Below are 22,974 nucleotides of genomic sequence, written 5' to 3'. Positions count from 1 at the left end.
ACCCTAGCAACCGAATAAACAAAGCCTTATATCTCTGCACCAGAACATCGTTGAGACACGGGGGTTGGACCGTATGACTCGTGACTCAGAGTGTAATCATTATGGGATGCCAAATTTTTCCCTAGCAACCAAATACAGTACCCTAGCAACCGGATAAACACAGCCTTATATCTCCACATCAGAACATCGTACAGACACGGGAGTTGGATCATTTAACTTTTGGCTTGGAGTATAATCATATATGGTCCCCAGAATTTTGCCACGGCAAGCACCACTCACATTTTCTTCAGGAAATGTACCTATCTAGTTATTAGTGGTGCTTGCATTTATGCAAGGCATCACTATTATTATTGCTCATACTTATTATTATTATTATTATTATATCTTATTATTCTTATGTCTGCACACTTTTTCGGCGCGTAACTCGTCCCACACGGTTGGTCGTACACACACGAAAGAGGGCTCAAATTGACCGGCTTATTGAGGAGAGGTGTGCTATGACTTTTATAAGAGATCGGGTGCAGGATTTCCGAAAGGGGGGCGAAAAACCACCCGAAAAATCCCATTGACTTAACATTGGGCCAAACTTTGACGGGTCATAGCTCCGCTCGAGGATTTGGTAGAAGCATGTGGGTTATAACATTTGAAGAGGGTGGTAGGCTCTGTAAGAGCATACATCACAATGGGGTGTAAGCTGTACCCCTGGGGTGTAAGAAGCACCCGAAATTTCCCATTGACTTATAATGGGGCAGGGAACACGCCCATATAAGGGAATAAAATCATTCCAGATGGGATATCTTTGCTTTACAGTGTCGTAGAGATAAGTGGGTGGGCTCATTTTACTCGGGCATCCAATCAGTCTCTCAGGATCATCTCAGAGCTATTAAGCCACGCCCCTAGCAACCACTTTTGAGCACCCTAGCAACCTATCCCATAGACTGCCATTATAAAATGCCCAGATGGATATCTTTGCACCACAGTGTCATAGAGACATGGGGGTTGGCTCATTTTACTCAGGCATCCAATCAGTCTCTCAGGATCCTTACAGAGTTACTAAGCCACGCCCCTAGCAACCACTTTTGAGCACCCTAGCAACATAAAATACAAACAGTTATATCTCGGCATCGGAACATCGTAGAGACACGGGGGTTGGACCGTTTTACTTGTGACTAGGGGTGTAACAATTGGGCACATCATTGGCCACTCCCAAGCCACGCCCCTAGCAACCAAATTTGAGCACCCTAGCAACCGAATAAACAAAGCCTTATATCTCCGCATCAGAACATCATAGAGACACGGGGTTTGGACCGTTTTACTTGTGACTCGGAGTGTAATCACTGGGCACATCATTGGCCACTCCCAAGCCACGCCCCTAGCAACCAAATCTAGTACCCTAGCAACAGAGTAAACAAAGCCTTATATCTCCGCATCAGAACATCGTAGAGACACGGGGGTTGGACCGTTTTACTTGTGACTCGGAGTGTAATCACTGGGCTCATCATTGGCCACTCCCAAGCCACGCCCCTAGCAACCAAATACAGTACCCTAGCAACAGAGTAAACAAAGCCTTATATCTCCGCATCAGAACATCGTAGAGACATGGGGGTTGAACCGTTTGACTCATGACTCGGAGGGTAATCACTAGTGGATGCCATTTTTTCCCTAGCAACCAAATACAGTACCCTAGCAACAGAGTAAACAAAGCCTTATATCTCCGCATCAGAACATCGTAGAGACATGGGGTTTGGACCGTTTGACTCATGACTCGGAGGGTAATCACTAGTGGATCCCATTTTTTTCCCTAGCAACCAAATACAGTACCCTAGCAACAGAGTAAACAAAGCCTTATATCTCCGCATCAGAACATCGTAGAGACACGGGGGTTGGACCGTTTGACTCATGACTCGGAGGGTAATCACTAGTGGATGCAATTTTTTTCCCTAGCAACGAAATACAGTACCCTAGCAACAGAGTAAACAAAGCCTTATATCTCCGCATCAGAACATCGTAGAGACACGGGGGTTGGACCGTTTGACTCGTGACTCGGAGGGTAATCACTAGTGGATGCCATTTTTTTCCCTAGCAACCAAATACAGTACCCTAGCAACAGAGTAAACAAAGCCTTATATATCCGCATCAGAACATCGTAAAGACACGGGGTTTGGACCGTTTGACTCGTGACTCGGAGGGTAATCACTAGTGGATGCCATTTTTTTCCCTAGCAACCAAATACAGTACCCTAGCAACCGAATAAACAAAGCCTTATATCTTCGCATCAGAATATCGTAGAGACATGTGGGTTGAATTGTTTTACTTTTGGCTTGGAGTATAATCATATATTGTCCCCCGAAATTTGCCACGGCAAGCACCACTTCACATTTTCTTCAGGAAATGTACCTATCTAGTATCTTATTATTCTTATGTCTGCAAACTTTTTCGGCGCGTAACTCGTCCCACACGGTTTGTCGTAGACACACGAAAGAGGGCTCAAATTGACCGGATTATTGAGGAGAGGTGTGCTATGACTTTTATAAGAGATCGGGTGCAGGATTTCCGAAAGGGGGGCGAAAAACCACCCAAAAAATCCCATTGACTTAACATTGGGCCGAACTTTGACGGGTCATAGCTCCGCTCGAGGATTTGGTAGAAACATGTGGGTTATAACATTTGAAGAGGGTGGTAGGCTCTGTAAGAACATACATCACAATGGGGTGTAAGCTGTACCCCTGGGGTGTAAGAGGCACCCGAAATTTCCCATTGACTTATAATGGGGCAGGGAACACGCCCATATAAGGTAATAAAATCGTTCCAGATGGGATATCTTTGCTTTACAGTGTCGTAGAGATAAGTGGGTGGGCTCATTTTACTCGGGCATCCAATCAGTCTCTCAGGATCATCTCAGAGCTATTAAGCCACGCCCCTAGCAACCACTTTTGAACACCCTAGCAACATCTCCCATAGACTGCCATTATAAAATGCCCAGATGGATATCTTTGCAGCACAGTGTCATAGAGACATGGGGGTGGGCTCATTTTACTCAGGCATCCAATCAGTTTCTCAGGATCCTTAAAGACTTACTAAGCCACGCCCCTAGCAACCACTTTTCAGCACCCTAGCAACATAAAATTCAAACAGTTATATCTCAGCATCAGAACATCATAGAGACACGGGGGTTGGACCGTTTGACTCGTGACTCGGAGTGTAATCATTATGGGATGACAATTTTTTCCCTAGCAACCAAATACAGTACCCTAGCAACAGAGTAAACAAAGCCTTATATCTCCGCATCAGAACGTCGTAAAGACACGAGGGTTGGACCGTTTGACTCGTGACTCGGAGTGTAATCATTATGGGATGCCAATTTTTTCCCTAGCAACCAAATACAGTATCCTAGCAACAGAGTAAACAAAGCCTTATATCTCCGCATCAGAACATCGTAGAGACACGGGGGTTGGACCGTTTGACTCGTGACTCTGAGTGTAATCATTATGGGATGCCAATTTTTTCCCTAGCAACCAAATACAGTACCCTAGCAACAGAGTAAACAAAGCCTTATATCTCTGCATCAGAACATCGTAGAGACATGGGGGTTGGACCGTTTGACTCGTGACTCAGAGTGTAATCATTATGGGATGCCAATTTTTTCCCTAGCAACCAAATACAGTACCCTAGCAACAGAGTAAACAAAGCCTTATATCTCCGCATCAGAACATCGTAGAGACATGGGGGTTGGACCGTTTGACTCGTGACTCAGAGTGTAATCATTATGGGATGCCAAATTTTTTCCCTAGCAACCAAATACAGTACCCTAGCAACAGAGTAAACAAAGCCTTATATCTCCGCATCAGAACATCGTAGAGACATGGGGGTTGGACCGTTTGACTCGTGACTCAGAGTGTAATCATTATGGGATGTCAAAATTTTCCCTAGCAACCAAATACAGTACCCTAGCAACCGAATAAACAAAGCCTTATATCTCTGCACCAGAACATCGTTGAGACACGGGGGTTGGACCGTATGACTCGTGACTCAGAGTGTAATCATTATGGGATGCCAAATTTTTCCCTAGCAACCAAATACAGTACCCTAGCAACCGGATAAACACAGCCTTATATCTCCACATCAGAACATCGTACAGACACGGGAGTTGGATCATTTAACTTTTGGCTTGGAGTATAATCATATATGGTCCCCAGAATTTTGCCACGGCAAGCACCACTCACATTTTCTTCAGGAAATGTACCTATCTAGTTATTATTATTATTATTATATCTTATTATTCTTATGTCTGCACACTTTTTCGGCGCGTAACTCGTCCCACACGGTTTGTCGTAGACCCATAAATTAGGGCTCAAATCGACCGGCTTATTGAGGAGAGGTGTGCTATGACTTTTATAAGCGATCGGGTGCAGGATTTCCGAAAGGGGGGCGAAAAACCACCCAAAAAATCCCATTGACTTAACATTGCGCCCAACTTTGACGAGTCATAGCTCCGCTCGAGGATTTTGTAGAAACATGTGGGTTACAACATTTGAAGAGGGTGGTAGGCTCTGTAAGAACATGGATCACAATGGGGTGTAAGTTGTACCCCTGGGGTGTAAGAGGTGCCCAAAAGTGCCCCAATGAAAAGTCAATGGGGCAAAATCCCATAGACTTACCATTGCAAAAATTTTGACGGGTCATAGGTCCGAGCCAGGATTTCATAGAAACATGTGGGTTACTAAATTTGAAGAGGGTGCTAGACTCTGTCAGGACGTCCCCCACAATGGGGTGTAAGGTTACCATAGCAACCATTTTGGGCACCCTAGCAACCTATACCATAGACTGCCATTATAAAATGCCCGGATGGATATCTTTGCACCACAGTGTCATAGAGACATGGGGGTGGGCTCATTTTACTCAGGCATCCAATCAGTCTCTCAGGATTCTTACAGACTTACTAAGCCACGCCCCTAGCAACCACTTTTGAGCACCCTAGCAACATAAAATACAAACAGTTATATCTCGGCATCAGAACATCGTAGAGACACGGGGGTTGGACCGTTTTACTTGTGACTAGGGGTGTAACAATTGGGCACATCATTGGCCACTCCCAAGCCACGCCCCTAGCAACCAAATTTGAGCACCCTAGCAACCGAATAAACAAAGCCTTATATATCCGCATCAGAACATCGTAGAGACACAGGGTTTGGACCGTTTTACTTGTGACTCGGAGTGTAATCACTGGGCACATCATTGGCCACTCCCAAGCCACGCCCCTAGCAACCAAATACAGTACCCTAGCAACAGAGTAAACAAAGCCTTATATCTCCGCATCAGAACATCGTAGAGACACGGGGGTTGGACCGTTTTACTTGTGACTCGGAGTGTAATCACTGGGCACATAATTGGCCACTCCCAAGCCACGCCCCTAGCAACCAAATACAGTACCCTAGCAACAGAGTAAACAAAGCCTTATATCTCCGCATCAGAACATCGTAGAGACACGGGGGTTGGACCGTTTTACTTGTGACTCGGAGTGTAATCACTGGGCACATCATTGGCCACTCCCAAGCCACGCCCCTAGCAACCAAATACAGTACCCTAGCAACAGAGTAAACAAAGCCTTATATCTCCACATCAGAACATCGTAGAGACATGGGGGTTGGACCGTTTGACTCATGACTCGGAGGGTAATCACTAGTGGGTGCCATTTTTTTCCCTAGCAACCAAATACAGTACCCTAGCAACAGAATAAACAAAGCCTTATATCTCCGCATCAGAACATCGTAGAGACATGGGGTTTGGACCGTTTGACTCGTGACTCAGGGTGTAATCATTATGGTCTGCCAATTTTTTCCCTAGCAACCAAATATAGTACCCTAGCAACAGAGTAAACAAAGCCTTATATCTCAGCATCAGAACATCGTAGAGACACGGGGGTTGGACCGTTTGACTCGTGACTCAGAGTGTAATCATTATGGTATGTCAAAATTTTCCCTAGCAACCAAATACAGTACCCTAGCAACCGAATAAACAAAGCCTTATATCTCTGCACCAGAACATCGTTGAGACACGGGGGTTGGACCGTATGACTCGTGACTCAGAGTGTAATCATTATGGGATGCCAAATTTTTCCCTAGCAACCAAATACAGTACCCTAGCAACCGGATAAACACAGCCTTATATCTCCACATCAGAACATCGTACAGACACGGGAGTTGGATCGTTTAACTTTTGGCTTGGAGTATAATCATATATGGTCCCCAGAATTTTGCCACGGCAAGCACCACTCACATTTTCTTCAGGAAATGTACCTATCTAGTTATTATTATTATTATATCTTATTATTCTTATGTCTGCACACTTTTTCGGCGCGTAACTCGTCCCACACGGTTTGTCGTAGACCCATAAATTAGGGCTCAAATCGACCGGCTTATTGAGGAGAGGTGTGCTATGACTTTTATAAGCGATCGGGTGCAGGATTTCCGAAAGGGGGGCGAAAAACCACCCAAAAAATCCCATTGACTTAACATTGCGCCCAACTTTGACGAGTCATAGCTCCGCTCGAGGATTTTGTAGAAACATGTGGGTTACAACATTTGAAGAGGGTGGTAGGCTCTGTAAGAACATGGATCACAATGGGGTGTAAGTTGTACCCCTGGGGTGTAAGAGGTGCCCAAAAGTGCCCCAATGAAAAGTCAATGGGGCAAAATCCCATAGACTTACCATTGCAAAAATTTTGACGGGTCATAGGTCCGAGCCAGGATTTCATAGAAACATGTGGGTTACTAAATTTGAAGAGGGTGCTAGACTCTGTCAGGACGTCCCCCACAATGGGGTGTAAGGTTACCATAGCAACCATTTTGGGCACCCTAGCAACCTATACCATAGACTGCCATTATAAAATGCCCGGATGGATATCTTTGCACCACAGTGTCATAGAGACATGGGGGTGGGCTCATTTTACTCAGGCATCCAATCAGTCTCTCAGGATTCTTACAGACTTACTAAGCCACGCCCCTAGCAACCACTTTTGAGCACCCTAGCAACATAAAATACAAACATTTATATCTCGGCATCAGAACATCGTAGAGACACGGGGGTTGGACCGTTTTACTTGTGACTAGGGGTGTAACAATTGGGCACATCATTGGCCACTCCCAAGCCACGCCCCTAGCAACCAAATTTGAGCACCCTAGCAACCGAATAAACAAAGCCTTATATATCCGCATCAGAACATCGTAGAGACACAGGGTTTGGACCGTTTTACTTGTGACTCGGAGTGTAATCACTGGGCACATCATTGGCCACTCCCAAGCCACGCCCCTAGCAACCAAATACAGTACCCTAGCAACAGAGTAAACAAAGCCTTATATCTCCGCATCAGAACATCGTAGAGACACGGGGGTTGGACCGTTTTACTTGTGACTCGGAGTGTAATCACTGGGCACATAATTGGCCACTCCCAAGCCACGCCCCTAGCAACCAAATACAGTACCCTAGCAACAGAGTAAACAAAGCCTTATATCTCCGCATCAGAACATCGTAGAGACACGGGGGTTGGACCGTTTTACTTGTGACTCGGAGTGTAATCACTGGGCACATCATTGGCCACTCCCAAGCCACGCCCCTAGCAACCAAATACAGTACCCTAGCAACAGAGTAAACAAAGCCTTATATCTCCACATCAGAACATCGTAGAGACATGGGGGTTGGACCGTTTGACTCATGACTCGGAGGGTAATCACTAGTGGGTGCCATTTTTTTCCCTAGCAACCAAATACAGTACCCTAGCAACAGAATAAACAAAGCCTTATATCTCCGCATCAGAACATCGTAGAGACATGGGGTTTGGACCGTTTGACTCGTGACTCAGGGTGTAATCATTATGGTCTGCCAATTTTTTCCCTAGCAACCAAATATAGTACCCTAGCAACAGAGTAAACAAAGCCTTATATCTCAGCATCAGAACATCGTAGAGACACGGGGGTTGGACCGTTTGACTCGTGACTCAGATTGTAATCATTATGGGATGCCAATTTTTTCCCTAGCAACCAAATATAGTACCCTAGCAACAGAGTAAACAAAGCCTTATATCTCAGCATCAGAACATCGTAGAGACACGGGGGTTGGACCGTTTGACTCGTGACTCAGATTGTAATCATTATGGGATGCCAATTTTTTCCCTAGCAACCAAATACAGTACCCTAGCAACAGGGTAAACAAAGCCTTATATCTCCGCATCAGAACATCGTAGAGACATGGGGGTTGGACCGTTTGACTCGTGACTCAGAGTGTAATCATTATGGGATGCCAATTTTTTCCCTAGCAACCAAATACAGTACCCTAGCAACAGAGTAAACAAAGCCTTATATCTCCGCATCAGAACATCGTAGAGACACGGGGGTTGGACCGTTTGACTCGTGACTCAGAGTGTAATCATTATGGTATGTCAAAATTTTCCCTAGCAACCAAATACAGTACCCTAGCAACCGAATAAACAAAGCCTTATATCTCTGCACCAGAACATCGTTGAGACACGGGGGTTGGACCGTATGACTCGTGACTCAGAGTGTAATCATTATGGGATGCCAAATTTTTCCCTAGCAACCAAATACAGTACCCTAGCAACCGGATAAACACAGCCTTATATCTCCACATCAGAACATCGTACAGACACGGGAGTTGGATCGTTTAACTTTTGGCTTGGAGTATAATCATATATGGTCCCCAGAATTTTGCCACGGCAAGCACCACTCACATTTTCTTCAGGAAATGTACCTATCTAGTTATTATTATTATTATTATATCTTATTATTCTTATGTCTGCACACTTTTTCGGCGCGTAACTCGTCCCACACGGTTTGTCGTAGACCCATAAATTAGGGCTCAAATCGACCGGCTTATTGAGGAGAGGTGTGCTATGACTTTTATAAGCGATCGGGTGCAGGATTTCCGAAAGGGGGGCGAAAAACCACCCAAAAAATCCCATTGACTTAACATTGCGCCCAACTTTGACGAGTCATAGCTCCGCTCGAGGATTTTGTAGAAACATGTGGGTTACAACATTTGAAGAGGGTGGTAGGCTCTGTAAGAACATGGATCACAATGGGGTGTAAGTTGTACCCCTGGGGTGTAAGAGGTGCCCAAAAGTGCCCCAATGAAAAGTCAATGGGGCAAAATCCCATAGACTTAACATTGCAAAAACTTTGACGGGTCATAGGTACGAGCGAGGATTTCATAGAAACATGTGGGTTACTAAATTTGAAGAGGGTGCTAGACTCTGTCAGGACGTCCCCCACAATGGGGTGTAAGGTTACCATAGCAACCATTTTGGGCACCCTAGCAACCTATACCATAGACTGCCATTATAAAATGCCCGGATGGATATCTTTGCACCACAGTGTCATAGAGACATGGGGGTGGGCTCATTTTACTCAGGCATCCAATCAGTCTCTCAGGATCCTTACAGACTTACTAAGCCACGCCCCTAGCAACCACTTTTGAGCACCCTAGCAACATAAAATACAAACAGTTATATCTCGGCATCAGAACATCGTAGAGACACGGGGGTTGGACCGTTTTACTTGTGACTAGGGGTGTAACAATTGGGCACATCATTGGCCACTCCCAAGCCACGCCCCTAGCAACCAAATTTGAGCACCCTAGCAACCGAATAAACAAAGCCTTATATCTCCGCATCAGAACATCGTAGAGACACGGGGTTTGGACCGTTTTACTTGTGACTCGGAGTTTAATCACTGGGCACATCATTGGCCACTCCCAAGCCACGCCCCTAGCAACCAAATACAGTACCCTAGCAACAGAGTAAACAAAGCCTTATATCTCCGCATCAGAACATCGTAGAGACACGGGGGTTGGACCGTTTTACTTGTGACTCGGAGTGTAATCACTGGGCACATAATTGGCCACTCCCAAGCCACGCCCCTAGCAACCAAATACAGTACCCTAGCAACAGAGTAAACAAAGCCTTATATCTCCGCATCAGAACATCGTAGAGACACGGGGGTTGGACCGTTTTACTTGTGACTCGGAGTGTAATCACTGGGCACATCATTGGCCACTCCCAAGCCACGCCCCTAGCAACCAAATACAGTACCCTAGCAACAGAGTAAACAAAGCCTTATATCTCCACATCAGAACATCGTAGAGACATGGGGGTTGGACCGTTTGACTCATGACTCGGAGGGTAATCACTAGTGGATGCCATTTTTTTCCCTAGCAACCAAATACAGTACCCTAGCAACAGAGTAAACAAAGCCTTATTTCTCCGCATCAGAACATCGTAGAGACATGGGGTTTGGACCGTTTGACTCGTGACTCGGAGGGTAATCACTAGTGGATGCCATTTTTTTCCCTAGCAACCAAATACAGTACCCTAGCAACAGAGTAAACAAAGCCTTATATCTCCGCATCAGAACATCGTAGAGACACGGGGGTTGGACCGTTTGACTCATGACTCGAAGGGTAATCACTAGTGGATGCCATTTTTTTCCCTAGCAACCAAATACAATACCCTAGCAACAGAGTAAACAAAGCCTTATATCTCCGCATCAGAACATCGTAGAGACACGGGGGTTGGACCGTTTGACTCGTAACTCGGAGGGTAATCACTAGTGGATGCCATTTTTTTCCCTAGCAACCAAATACAGTACCCTAGCAACAGAGTAAACAAAGCCTTTTATCTCCACATCAGAACATCGCAGAGACACGGGGGTTGGACCGTTTGACTCGTATCTTGGAGTGTAATTACTAGTGGATGCCAATTTTTTCCCTAGCAACCAAATACAGTACCCTAGCAACAGAGTAAACAAAGCCTTATATCTCCGCATCAGAACATCGTAGAGACACGGGGGTTTGACCGTTTGACTCGTGACTCGGAGTGTAATCACTAGTGGATGCCAATTTTCTCCCTAGCAACCAAATACAGTACCCTAGCAACCGAATAAACAAAGCCTTATATATTCGCATCAGAATATCGTAGAGACATGTGGGTTGAATTGTTTTACTTTTGGCTTGGAGTATAATCATATATTGTCCCCCGAAATTTGCCACGGCAAGCACCACTTCACATTTTCTTCAGGAAATGTACCTATCTAGTTATTATTATTATTATTATATCTTATTATTCTTATGTCTGCACACTTTTTCGGCGCGTAACTCGTCCCACACGGTTTGTCGTAGACCCATAAATTAGGGCTCAAATCGACCGGCTTATTGAGGAGAGGTGTGCTATGACTTTTATAAGCGATCGGGTGCAGGATTTCCGAAAGGGGGGCGAAAAACCACCCAAAAAATCCCATTGACTTAACATTGCGCCCAACTTTGACGAGTCATAGCTCCGCTCGAGGATTTTGTAGAAACATGTGGGTTACAACATTTGAAGAGGGTGGTAGGCTCTGTAAGAACATGGATCACAATGGGGTGTAAGTTGTACCCCTGGGGTGTAAGAGGTGCCCAAAAGTGCCCCAATGAAAAGTCAATGGGGCAAAATCCCATAGACTTACCATTGCAAAAATTTTGACGGGTCATAGGTCCGAGCCAGGATTTCATAGAAACATGTGGGTTACTAAATTTGAAGAGGGTGCTAGACTCTGTCAGGACGTCCCCCACAATGGGGTGTAAGGTTACCATAGCAACCATTTTGGGCACCCTAGCAACCTATACCATAGACTGCCATTATAAAATGCCCGGATGGATATCTTTGCACCACAGTGTCATAGAGACATGGGGGTGGGCTCATTTTACTCAGGCATCCAATCAGTCTCTCAGGATCCTTACACACTTACTAAGCCACGCCCCTAGCAACCACTTTTGAGCACCCTAGCAACATAAAATACAAACAGTTATATCTCGGCATCAGAACATCGTAGAGACACGGGGGTTGGACCGTTTTACTTGTGACTAGGGGTGTAACAATTGGGCACATCATTGGCCACTCCCAAGCCACGCCCCTAGCAACCAAATTTGAGCACCCTAGCAACCGAATAAACAAAGCCTTATATCTCCGCATCAGAACATCGTAGAGACACGGGGTTTGGACCGTTTTACTTGTGACTAGGGGTGTAACAATTGGGCACATCATTGGCCACTCCCAAGCCACGCCCCTAGCAACCAAATTTGAGCACCCTAGCAACCGAATAAACAAAGCCTTATATCTCCGCATCAGAACATCGTAGAGACACGGGGTTTGGACCGTTTTACTTGTGACTCGGAGTGTAATCACTGGGCACATCATTGGCCTCTCCCAAGCCACGCCCCTAGCAACCAAATACAGTACCCTAGCAACAGAGTAAACAACGCCTTATATCTCCGCATCAGAACATCGTAGAGACACGGGGGTTGGACCGTTTTACTTGTGACTAGGGGTGTAACAATTGGGCACATCATTGGCCACTCCCAAGCCACGCCCCTAGCAACCAAATTTGAGCACCCTAGCAACCGAATAAACAAAGCCTTATATCTCCGCATCAGAACATCGTAGAGACACGGGGTTTGGACCGTTTTACTTGTGACTCGGAGTGTAATCACTGGGCACATCATTGGCCACTCCCAAGCCACGCCCCTAGCAACCAAATACAGTACCCTAGCAACAGAGTAAACAAAGCCTTATATCTCCACATCAGAACATCGTAGAGACACGGGGGTTGGACCGTTTTACTTGTGACTCGGAGTGTAATCACTGGGCACATAATTGGCCACTCCCAAGCCACGCCCCTAGCAACCAAATACAGTACCCTAGCAACAGAGTAAACAAAGCCTTATATCTCCGCATCAGAACATCTTAGAGACACGGGGGTTGGACCGTTTTACTTGTGACTCGGAGTGTAATCCCTGGGCACATCATTGGCCACTCCCAAGCCACGCCCCTAGCAACCAAATACAGTACCCTAGCAACAGAGTAAACAAAGCCTTATATCTCCACATCAGAACATCGTAGAGACACGGGGTTTGGACCGTTTGACTCGTGACTCGGAGGGTAATCACTAGTGGATGCCATTTTTTTCCCTAGCAACCAAATACAGTACCCTAGCAACAGAGTAAACAAAGCCTTATATCTCCGCATCAGAACATCGTAGAGACATGGGGTTTGGACCGTTTGACTCGTGACTCGGAGGGTAATCACTAAAGGATGCCATTTTTTTCCCTAGCAACCAAATACAGTACTCTAGCAACAGAGTAAACAAAGCCTTATATCTCCGCATCAGAACATCGTAGAGACACGGGGGTTGGATCGTTTGACTCGTGACTCGGAGGGTAATCACTAGTGGATGCCATTTTTTTCCTTAGCAACCAAATACAGTACCCTAGCAACAGAGTAAACAAAGCCTTATATCTCCGCATAAGAACATCGTAGAGACACGGGGGTTGGACCGTTTGACTCATGACTCGGAGGGTAATCACTAGTGGATGCCATTTTTTCCCTAGCAACCAAATACAGTACCCTAGCAACAGAGTAAACAAAGCCTTATATCTCCGCATCAGAACATCGTAGAGACACGGGGGTTGGATCGTTTGACTCGTGACTCGGAGGGTAATCACTAGTGGATGCCATTTTTTTCCTTAGCAACCAAATACAGTACCCTAGCAACAGAGTAAACAAAGCCTTATATCTCCGCATCAGAACATCGTAGAGACACGGGGGTTGGACCGTTTGACTCATGACTCGGAGGGTAATTACTAGTGGATGCCATTTTTTTCCCTAGCAACCAAATACAGTACCCTAGCAACAGAGTAAACAAACCCTTATATCTCCGCATCAGAACATCGTAGAGACACGGGGTTTGGACCGTTTGACTCGTGACTCGGAGTGTAATCACTAGTGGATGCCAATTTTCTCCCTAGCAACCAAATACATTACCCTAGCAACAGAGTAAACAAAGCCTTTTATCTCCACATCAGAACATCGCAGAGACACGGGGGTTGGACCGTTTGACTCGTATCTCGGAGTGTAATCACTAGTGGATGCCAATTTTTTCCCTAGCAACCAAATACAGTACCCTAGCAACAGAGTAAACAAAGCCTTATATCTCCGCATCAGAACATCGTAGAGACACGGGGGTTTGACCGTTTGACTCGTGACTCGGAGTGTAATCACTAGTGGATGCCAATTTTCTCCCTAGCAACCAAATACAGTACCCTAGCAACCGAATAAACAAAGCCTTATATCTTCGCATCAGAATATCGTAGAGACATGTGGGTTGAATTGTTTTACTTTTGGCTTGGAGTATAATCATATATTGTCCCCCGAAATTTGCCACGGCAAGCACCACTTCACATTTTCTTCAGGAAATGTACCTATCTAGTTATTATTATTATTCTGGTACAAACTTTTTCTCACAGTAACTCCTCCTAGAGCTTTCAAGCTACACCCACAAAACTTTACAAAACTTTTAAGACTGGTACGTAGATTGTTGCTATGACTTTTCTAACTGATGGGACCTACCGAATTCCTAAACGGGGCGCTCAAACACCCCAAATTTTCCATTGACTTAACATTGCGACAAACTTTGACGGGTCATAGCTGCAAGCGAGAAATTTGTATAAACTTGTGGGTTACCACATTTGAAGAGGCTGGCAGGCTCTGTAAGAACATACATCACAATGGGGTGTAAGCTGTACCCCTGGGGTGTAAGAGGCACCCAATTTTCCCCATTGACTTATAATGGGGCAGGAAACATGCCCATATAAGGGAATAAAAGTGTCCCAGATGGAATATCTTCACTTTAGAGTGTCATAGAGATATGGGGGTGGGCTCATTTTACTCAGGCATCCAATCAGTCTCTGAAGATTCTTATCGAGGTATTAAGCCACGCCCCTAGCAACCAAATATAAGCACCCTAGCAACATAATAAACAAAGCCTTATATCTCTGGATCCGAAAATCATAGAGACATGGGGGTTGGGTCTTTTGGTTGTGTTAGCTTCATGCTAGCTTCATGCTAAGTCATACTAGCTTCATGCTAGTTTCATGCTAGCTTTATGCTAATTTCATAATAAATCTGTCTAACTTCATGCTAAATCATGTTAGCATCATGCTAGCTTCACGTTAAATCATGTTAACATCATGCTATCTTCATGCTAATTCATGTTAGCATCATGCTAGCTTCATGCTAATTCATGCTAGCTTCATGCTAATTCATGTTAGCATTATGCTAGCTTCATGCTAATTCATGTTAGCATCATGCTAGCTTCATGCTAATTCATGTTAGCATCATGCTAGCTTCATGCTAATTCATGTTAGCATCATGCTAGCTTCATGCTAATTCATGTTAGCATCATGCTAGCTTCATGCTAATTCATGTTAGCTTCATGCTAGCTTCATGCTAATTCATGTTAGCTTCATGCTAGCTTCATGCTAAGTCATACTAGCTTCATGCTAGTTTCATTCTAGCTTTATGCTAATTTCATAATAAATCTGTCTAATTTCATGCTAAATCATGTTAGCATCATGCTAGCTTCACGTTAAATCATGTTAACATCATGCTAGCTTCATGCTAATTCATGTTAGCATCATTTTAGCTTCATGCTAATTCATGTTAGCATCATGCTAGCTTCATGCTAATTCATGTTAGCATCATGCTAGCTTCATGCTAATTCATGTTAGCATCATGCTAGCTTCATGCTAATTCATGTTAGCTTCATGCTAGCTTCATGCTAATTCATGTTAGCTTCATGCTAGCTTCATGCTAATTCATGTTAGCTTCATGTTAATTCATGTTAGCTTAATGCTAGCTTCATGCTAATTCATGTTAGCATCATGCTAGCTTCATGCTAATTCATGTCAGCATCATGCTAGCTTCATGCTAATTCATGTTAACATCATGCTAGCTTCATGCTAATTCATGTTAGCATCATGCTAGCTTCATGCTAATTCATGTTAACATCATGCTAGCTTCATGCTAATTCATGTTAACATCATGCTAGCTTCATGCTAATTCATGTTAGCATCATGCTATCTTCATGCTAATTCATGTTAGCATCATGCTAGCTTCATGTTAATTCATGTTAGCATCATGCTAGCTTCATGCTAATTCATGTTAGCATCATGCTAGCATCATGCTAATTCATGTTAGCATCATGCTAATTCATGTTAGCATCATGCTACCTTCATGCTAATTCATGTTAGCATCATGCTAACTTCATGCTAAATCATGTTAGCATCATGCTAATTCATGTTAGCATCATGCTAGCTTCATGCTAATTCATGTTAGCATCATGCTAGCTTTATGCTAATTCATGTTAGCATCATGCTAATCGTGCTAGCATCATGCTAATCATGCTAACTTCGTGCTAACATCATGCTAATCATGCTAACATCATGCTAGCTCCATGCTAATCATGCTAGCTTCAGGCTAATCATGCTAACATCATGTTAAATCATGATGGTTTCATGTTAAATCATGTTAGCTTCATACTCAAACATACTAACAGCCAGATAGCCTACAAAACTAATCTTCTGTCAAACCGTTTTAAACGTTCAGTCTACGCTTTGTCAAGCCAACATAAAGTTTGTCCTCAAACTTTTATATCTAGTTGTTATTATTACCCTGTGGTTGTTGTGCAGTTTACCCAGTGGGCGATGCAGATGTTGTGTTATTATTACACTGCAGGCGATGCGGATGTTGTTTTATTTTGCGTTATTTACCCAGTGGGCGATCTAGGTGTTGTGTTGTGTAGAGTTATTATTACCTTGTGCAGATATTGTCTGGTATTATTTACCCTTTGGGCGATGCAGATATTGTGTTATGTTATGTAGAGTTGATATTACCCTGCAAGTGATGCTAATGTTCCAGATCCAGATGTTGTGTTATGTTGCATGGTTTTATTTTCCCTGCGGGCGATGCAGATATTGTTTTATGTTGCGTGCCGTTATTTACCCAGTGGTCCATCTAAATGTTGTGTTATGTTGTGTAGTGTTATTATTACCCTGCGAGTGATGCAGAAGTTGTGTTATGTTGTGTAGTGTTATTATTACCCTGCGGGTGATGCAGAAGTTGTGTTATGTTGTGTAGTGTTATTATTACCCTGCAGGTGATGCAGATGTTGTTTTATGTTGCGTGGCGTTATTTACCCAGTGGGCGATCTAGATGTTGTGTTATGTTGTGTAGTGTTATTATTACCCTGCGGGTGATGCAGATGTTGTTTTATGTTGCGTGGCCTTATTTACCCAGTGGGCGATCTAGATGTTGTGTTATGTTGTGTAGACCTATTATTACCCTGCAGGTGATGCAGATGTTGTTTTATGTTGCGTGGCGTTATTTACCCAGTGGGCGATCTAGATGTTGTGTTATGTTGTGTAGTGTTATTATTACCCTGCGGGTGATGCAGATGTTGTTTTATGTTGCGTGGCCTTATTTACCCAGTGGGCGATCTAGATGTTGTGTTATGTTGTGTAGTGTTATTATTACCCTGTGGGTGATGCAGATGTTGTTTTATGTTGCGTGGCCTTATTTACCCAGTGGGCGATCTAGATGTTGTGTTATGTTGTGTAGACCTATTATTACCCTGTGGGCGATGCAGATGTTTAGTTATCTTGTGTAGTGTTATTATTACCCTGCGGGCGATGCGGATGTTCTGTTATGTTGTGTAGTGTTATTATTACCCTGCGGGCGATGCAGATATTGTTTTATCTTGTGTAGTGTTATTATTACCCTGCGGGCGATGCGGGGGTTTTCCGGGTTGTCTTTGACTGTGATGGTCAGCCTGTATTCGGCGACTCTCTCTCTGTCCAGTGGCCTGTTCACCTGAACCACACCTGACTGGATACAGAAGCACATCAGTCAGCACTAGTAAAACATTTACACAGCTTACACATTACTTCCTTAAAATCTCTCACCGTCTCATTAATGTAAAATGCTCCATCTGTGTTTCCGGCAGTGATGTTGTATGTAAGCAGAGCATTGCGGCCGCTGTCAGAATCGTACGCCCGCACCTGCATAACGGAGGTTTGGACCGGAGCTCCCTCGCTCACACTGATGTTATACGGTAAGTTTAGCAAGACGGGGTCGTTATCATTGATGTCCAACACCTGTATGCCCACCACCACCTGACGTGCACAAACAATCAAATGAATTATGAGAAACACAAGCTGCAATAGGAATATCTGTTAATGATGTGGTTGTACCGTGGCGCTCTGTGCCGGCGTTCCCAAATCTTTAGCAGTAATGGTGATGTTGTAGTAGGAGATGGTTTCTCTGTCAAGTTCAACGTCTCTCCTCACCCTCAACTCTCCTTCAACTGATGAAATAACAAACTCATCTGGAGACAAAAGAAAGAGAGAGAGCAAACAAGAACAAATGAGAGCAAGAGAGAGAGGGAGAGACAGGAAGTAACATAGAGAGATCAGACAAAATGCAGACCAAAATTGAAACAACCCCATGTTTTTCATCACACACACTTTTTAGGTCTCCTCCAGTGATGCTGTACTCCACTTTCCCATTGGATCCTGAGTCAGCGTCCGTGGCTTTTACCGTCCAGACCCGCGGACCCGGCTGACCCTCTGTGATTTCAACCGGTCCCTCAAACTGACGTGGAAAGATAGGCGCGTTATCGTTTACGTCCACCACATTGACCAGGACCTACAGTACAAGGACAAACACAATAGCAGTGTGTAGTTTGAAGGAGACGGGGGTTTTATGAATGCATGTAGCTGATGTGATCTTACTGTTGTGCTGGATGTCAGTCTGAATTGAGGCACTGGACACTGATCTGTGGCTGTGACAGTCAGCACATAATGACCATTACTAATTTCATAATCCAGCTCCTTTATGACCACGATCTGACCCTGTGGACGCACACAGAGTAAACACACACACATCCGTTGAGCATGTGGGTCATTTTTAGGTAACTGATGACATTTGTGTCCGCATTTAACAATTTTCACATCTCCATGCATCATCATTATATTTAAATGGGTAACATAAAATCAAATATAAACTACCAAATAATCTACTGTACCCATGCATTGAAATGCTTTCGATGTCTTTTTTAAATGCTTTATGCAAATTATTTTATAAAATTTGTTTGCATGTTTGAATGTTACTGAGCATGCATGAATCATGTTTTTTTAACCTTGTGTGGTTCATAATGTGGTTTGTTTGTTGACAAATATATATTTGTGACCCAGTCTGTGAAAACCAAGCTGAAGCCATTTAAAGGTCACGTTCTTCCTGATCCCATTTTTAAACCCTAGTTAGTGTGTAATGTTGCTGTTAGAGTATAAATAAAACCTGTAAAATGATAAAGCTCAATGTTCAATGCCAGGAAATATATTTTCTTTAACAGAATTCGCCTTTTTAAAGCGTACAGCGAATGGCCGGTTTGGACTTCAGCCCTCTACATCCTGCTTTTATGACGTCACTGGAACAGTTTTTTGACTAAGCTCCGCCCACAGGAATACGTCAGTCGCCAGCTAAGCTAACGGCAAGCTAAGCTGCTATCGAGTCAAAACACACTAAACAAACTACACAACCATAACTCATTACGTATTTCTGAAGGTGGGACTTTATAGAACAAGGAAGACATCAGCCCGTTTTAAGGACAGTGAAAACAGCGATATACAGATAAGTAAATTGTGTGAAAAATACCACGTTTTTTAACATGTGAAACATGAAGACATGTTAAATTGCGCACTCTAAACACGATCAAAGCTTCAAAATCACAGAAAGAACGGGACCTAAAGTGTTCTACATAAAATCATCCTATATACAGGGTTCCCACACCTTAGTTAACTTCAAATTCAAGGACCTTTCAAGGATTTTCCAGGTCCAATACCCTCAAATTCAAGGACTAAATGTGGGGACACATTTCAAGTGAGAGCAAGGTTACATCATGTTACCTTTTAAGATACATTGTTAAAGTTCCCTTTCTAGGGAACTCACGCTGCGTCACTGCGGTGACACTTTGGGGACGCCTCCAGGGGTAAGTGCGTCTGAATGTGTATATCAAATTCAACCAATGGTGAGGTTTAGCGACAAAGACAGAGTGACGCGGGAGTCAGGAAGTATATCGCTATCTGAAATATTGCCAAAGACGGCCCTACAGGCACGCAGAAAGTATGGCAAGGGAGACTCGGCGTCTCGTTTTCTTCTCAAGTAACAACAGCTACATGCGTAACCTGAGACGTTTTCATTTGTCAAACACAACTATGCAAAAAAGCATTTTGGTATGAATCAACATTCACATACAGAAGATATAAGCATTTAAAGCAAACAATTTTTATGATATTAGCTACACTACACAGGGAATAAAATTGATTTTTTCCAGAAAACTTTCAGCACTTTCAATGACCTGTATCTTTGTATGTATGTTTTCAAACACTTCCCAGGGCCTTGAACCCCCCCCCAGATTCACAAACTTTCAAGGATTTCAAGGACCTGTGGAAACCCTGTATAAATTGTATTGAGTGTGAGAATGATATTTTACTGGGTAAGATAATCTCAAAGATTGAAATTAATCTAATAAATAGATTGAGACTTTAGCCTGGATGAGACTTTAGACGGGGTCACACTTGTTTATCACTATATGAATACAGGAGGCACCTGTCCCAGACCTTCAGGAAAATTTGATTTCTTAGAAGTATATGTTTACATTATGGACACTTTTATCCAAAGCGACTTACACTGCATTACAAGGTATACATATCATCAGTATGCGTGTTCCCTGGGATCAAACCCATGACCGTTGCACTGCTGATGCAATGCACTACAAATTGAGCCACAGGAACACTGTGTTCACTAAGTTGTCTCAACACCCTAAACCTCACCGTTATTTCACTGATCTGAAAGGTCTGTGCCAGGTTGCCCTTGGAAATGGCATAACGGATGGTCCCATTGAGTCCTTCATCAGGGTCGATGGCTGTAACCGTGGCGATGGTGGCCCCTACAGTGTTTGGCCCCTCTCTGAGCTCCGTTACGTACTCTTCCTCTGGAAACTCTGGAGCGTTGTCGTTCTCATCGATGATACGAACCCACACCGTCGTGGATGTCTGTGAAAACCATGACAAAAAGCAAAATTTAAATGAAACTGAAATAAATACAACTTGTGTCAGTACTCAGGGTTTAGATTAATCCAGGACTAGGCCTTAATATATATATATATATATACCTTACAAAAAACATTACTGGTGTGCACATTGAGACAAAACATCGGCACAGTTAAGACAAACTAATTTTAGTTAAGAAAGCTAAAACAAGCATTTTTGTGCACTTGGACTAGATTTAGGCACTGACTCAGGGTTTTAAAGTTATGATTGGGGTGATTCAAAGCGGGAGAAAGCAATTTATATAAACATGTAAAGAGTACCAATCCACTGAAATATAAAACAGTAAAAGAATATTTAAAGCGGTCATATTATGAGATTTTTTTTAAATGTTAAATAAATATTTGGTGTCCCCAGAGTGCGAATGTTAAGTTTTAGCTCAAAATACTCCACATATAATTAATTATAACATGTTGAAATTGCCACTTTGTAGGCCTGAGCAAAATTGTGAAAATGGCTTACCCAAACAAAGTTACTGGGTTGATACTGGGGACCAGTGTTGTTTTCATCAACGATGACAACAAAAATATTTTGTTGACGCACCTTTTTTTATGACTATAATGCAACGATGACTAGCTAAAAATAGCTCTAAGGTGACGAAAACATGACGACACGCTTTCGAGTTTTCGTTGACGAGACGAGACGAGACGAAACAACAATGATTATAAGTCTGACGTTCACAATGCATGTCATTTCTGCCTATGTTGCGTGAAATCTGTCTGTTTTTAGCTAAAAAGTATCAGCAATGCTCAACTTTTTGGTAATGACATGCGCAGAAGGCACACAGACTAAAACAACGGTAAGCCCTTAGGGACAACCTTAATGCACATTTTAATAGTATTAAATACACCAAACTTTTTAACCTAAATTAATTTGTTAAAGACTACCTTTTTTTTACTAAAATTGACTTAAACTTGACTAAAACCTTTTTGCGTTTTCATCGACTAAAACTTGACTAAAAGCTCTTTGTGTTTACATCGACTAAAACTTGACTAAAACTATCAAGTTTATAAGTGACTAAAATGGGACTAAAACTAAAAAACCATTTTCGTCCAAAAGACTAAGACTAAAACTAAAAGGGCACTTAAACATGGAAAAGTCAAGATTTTTGTGCTATGACCCATTTTAAATAAAATAAATGCATTTTTGTGTTTGTTTTTTATAATCATTTCTATTTGTCGAGTTGGCAGCCAGTGTTACAGTCTCATGAAATCCTTTGCATGTTTTTCTTCTGAATCGACTGTAGATCAGTGTCACATAACCTTTATCTTACTGTATCTTGGTTTTGAACTGGTGTAGCTAGTTTGAGTTTCATTTGCATAACCTGATGGTGTGTGATGGGAAGGGGGTCACTTGTGTGTGTTTGTGTGTTTCCTCGATTGATGCTATCAGCGATATCAGATCTACACCTTTACCAAGTTGATCTATGTCACAGCAAGACTCATTGAATAACTCCTGCGCTAAATTTGTGTTTGGTAAATGACAATAAAATTCTGAATACACTGTAAAAAAGATAAGATCAATAAGTCATGAAAACGTTTACGTTACTTTAACTTATCAAACTAACTTTCTGTTACAGCAACTCATCATCACTATAGTCAAAAAAGCGCAAGTGATACACATGTTTAGTTAATCCCGCGGTGTGATTTGCACGAATAAGGTTGCGCAAATGCCGCGATTTGAGCGTTTTGGGCGTTTGACGTGCGTAACGCGTGATTCGTGCAAGTTGAAAAATCTGAACTTGTGCAGATATTCGCGTGGTATTAACCTAACAGGAGCTTGCTCTAGTAGTGACGTGATTACGACGTAGCGAGGGGAGGAAATACGAAAATAACAATAGATGACAATATAATTGTTGCTGTATGTGGTCACCCGGAGCTGTACGACACATCTTACTTTTATAGAAACAGGAATAAAAAGGATCTTGCT

The 22,974-nt window shown here is 43.1% G+C and overlaps 1 protein-coding gene across 1 annotated transcript in view; it reads right to left on the bottom strand.

Moving 5' to 3' along the window:
* The window catches only part of cdh23 (cadherin-related 23), a 373,711-nt gene that overhangs the window by 58,482 nt on the left and 292,255 nt on the right, over window positions 1–22,974 (bottom strand). The window contains exons 38-43 of the mRNA XM_065296107.1: window positions 20,770–20,991; window positions 18,670–18,789; window positions 18,403–18,583; window positions 18,130–18,263; window positions 17,842–18,051; window positions 17,657–17,764 (exon numbers count right to left, since the gene is read on the bottom strand). Coding sequence (XP_065152179.1) covers window positions 17,657–17,764; window positions 17,842–18,051; window positions 18,130–18,263; window positions 18,403–18,583; window positions 18,670–18,789; window positions 20,770–20,991 — 975 coding nt within the window. The remainder of the gene's footprint in view (window positions 1–17,656; window positions 17,765–17,841; window positions 18,052–18,129; window positions 18,264–18,402; window positions 18,584–18,669; window positions 18,790–20,769; window positions 20,992–22,974) is intronic.

This window comes from Paramisgurnus dabryanus, chromosome 20 (genome assembly GCF_030506205.2).
Source record: "Paramisgurnus dabryanus chromosome 20, PD_genome_1.1, whole genome shotgun sequence".
NCBI classification, from domain to species: Eukaryota; Metazoa; Chordata; class Actinopteri; order Cypriniformes; family Cobitidae; genus Paramisgurnus; species Paramisgurnus dabryanus.
Note: the sequence above shows the minus strand (reverse complement) of the source record. Positions and strands in the feature narration are given on the sequence as shown.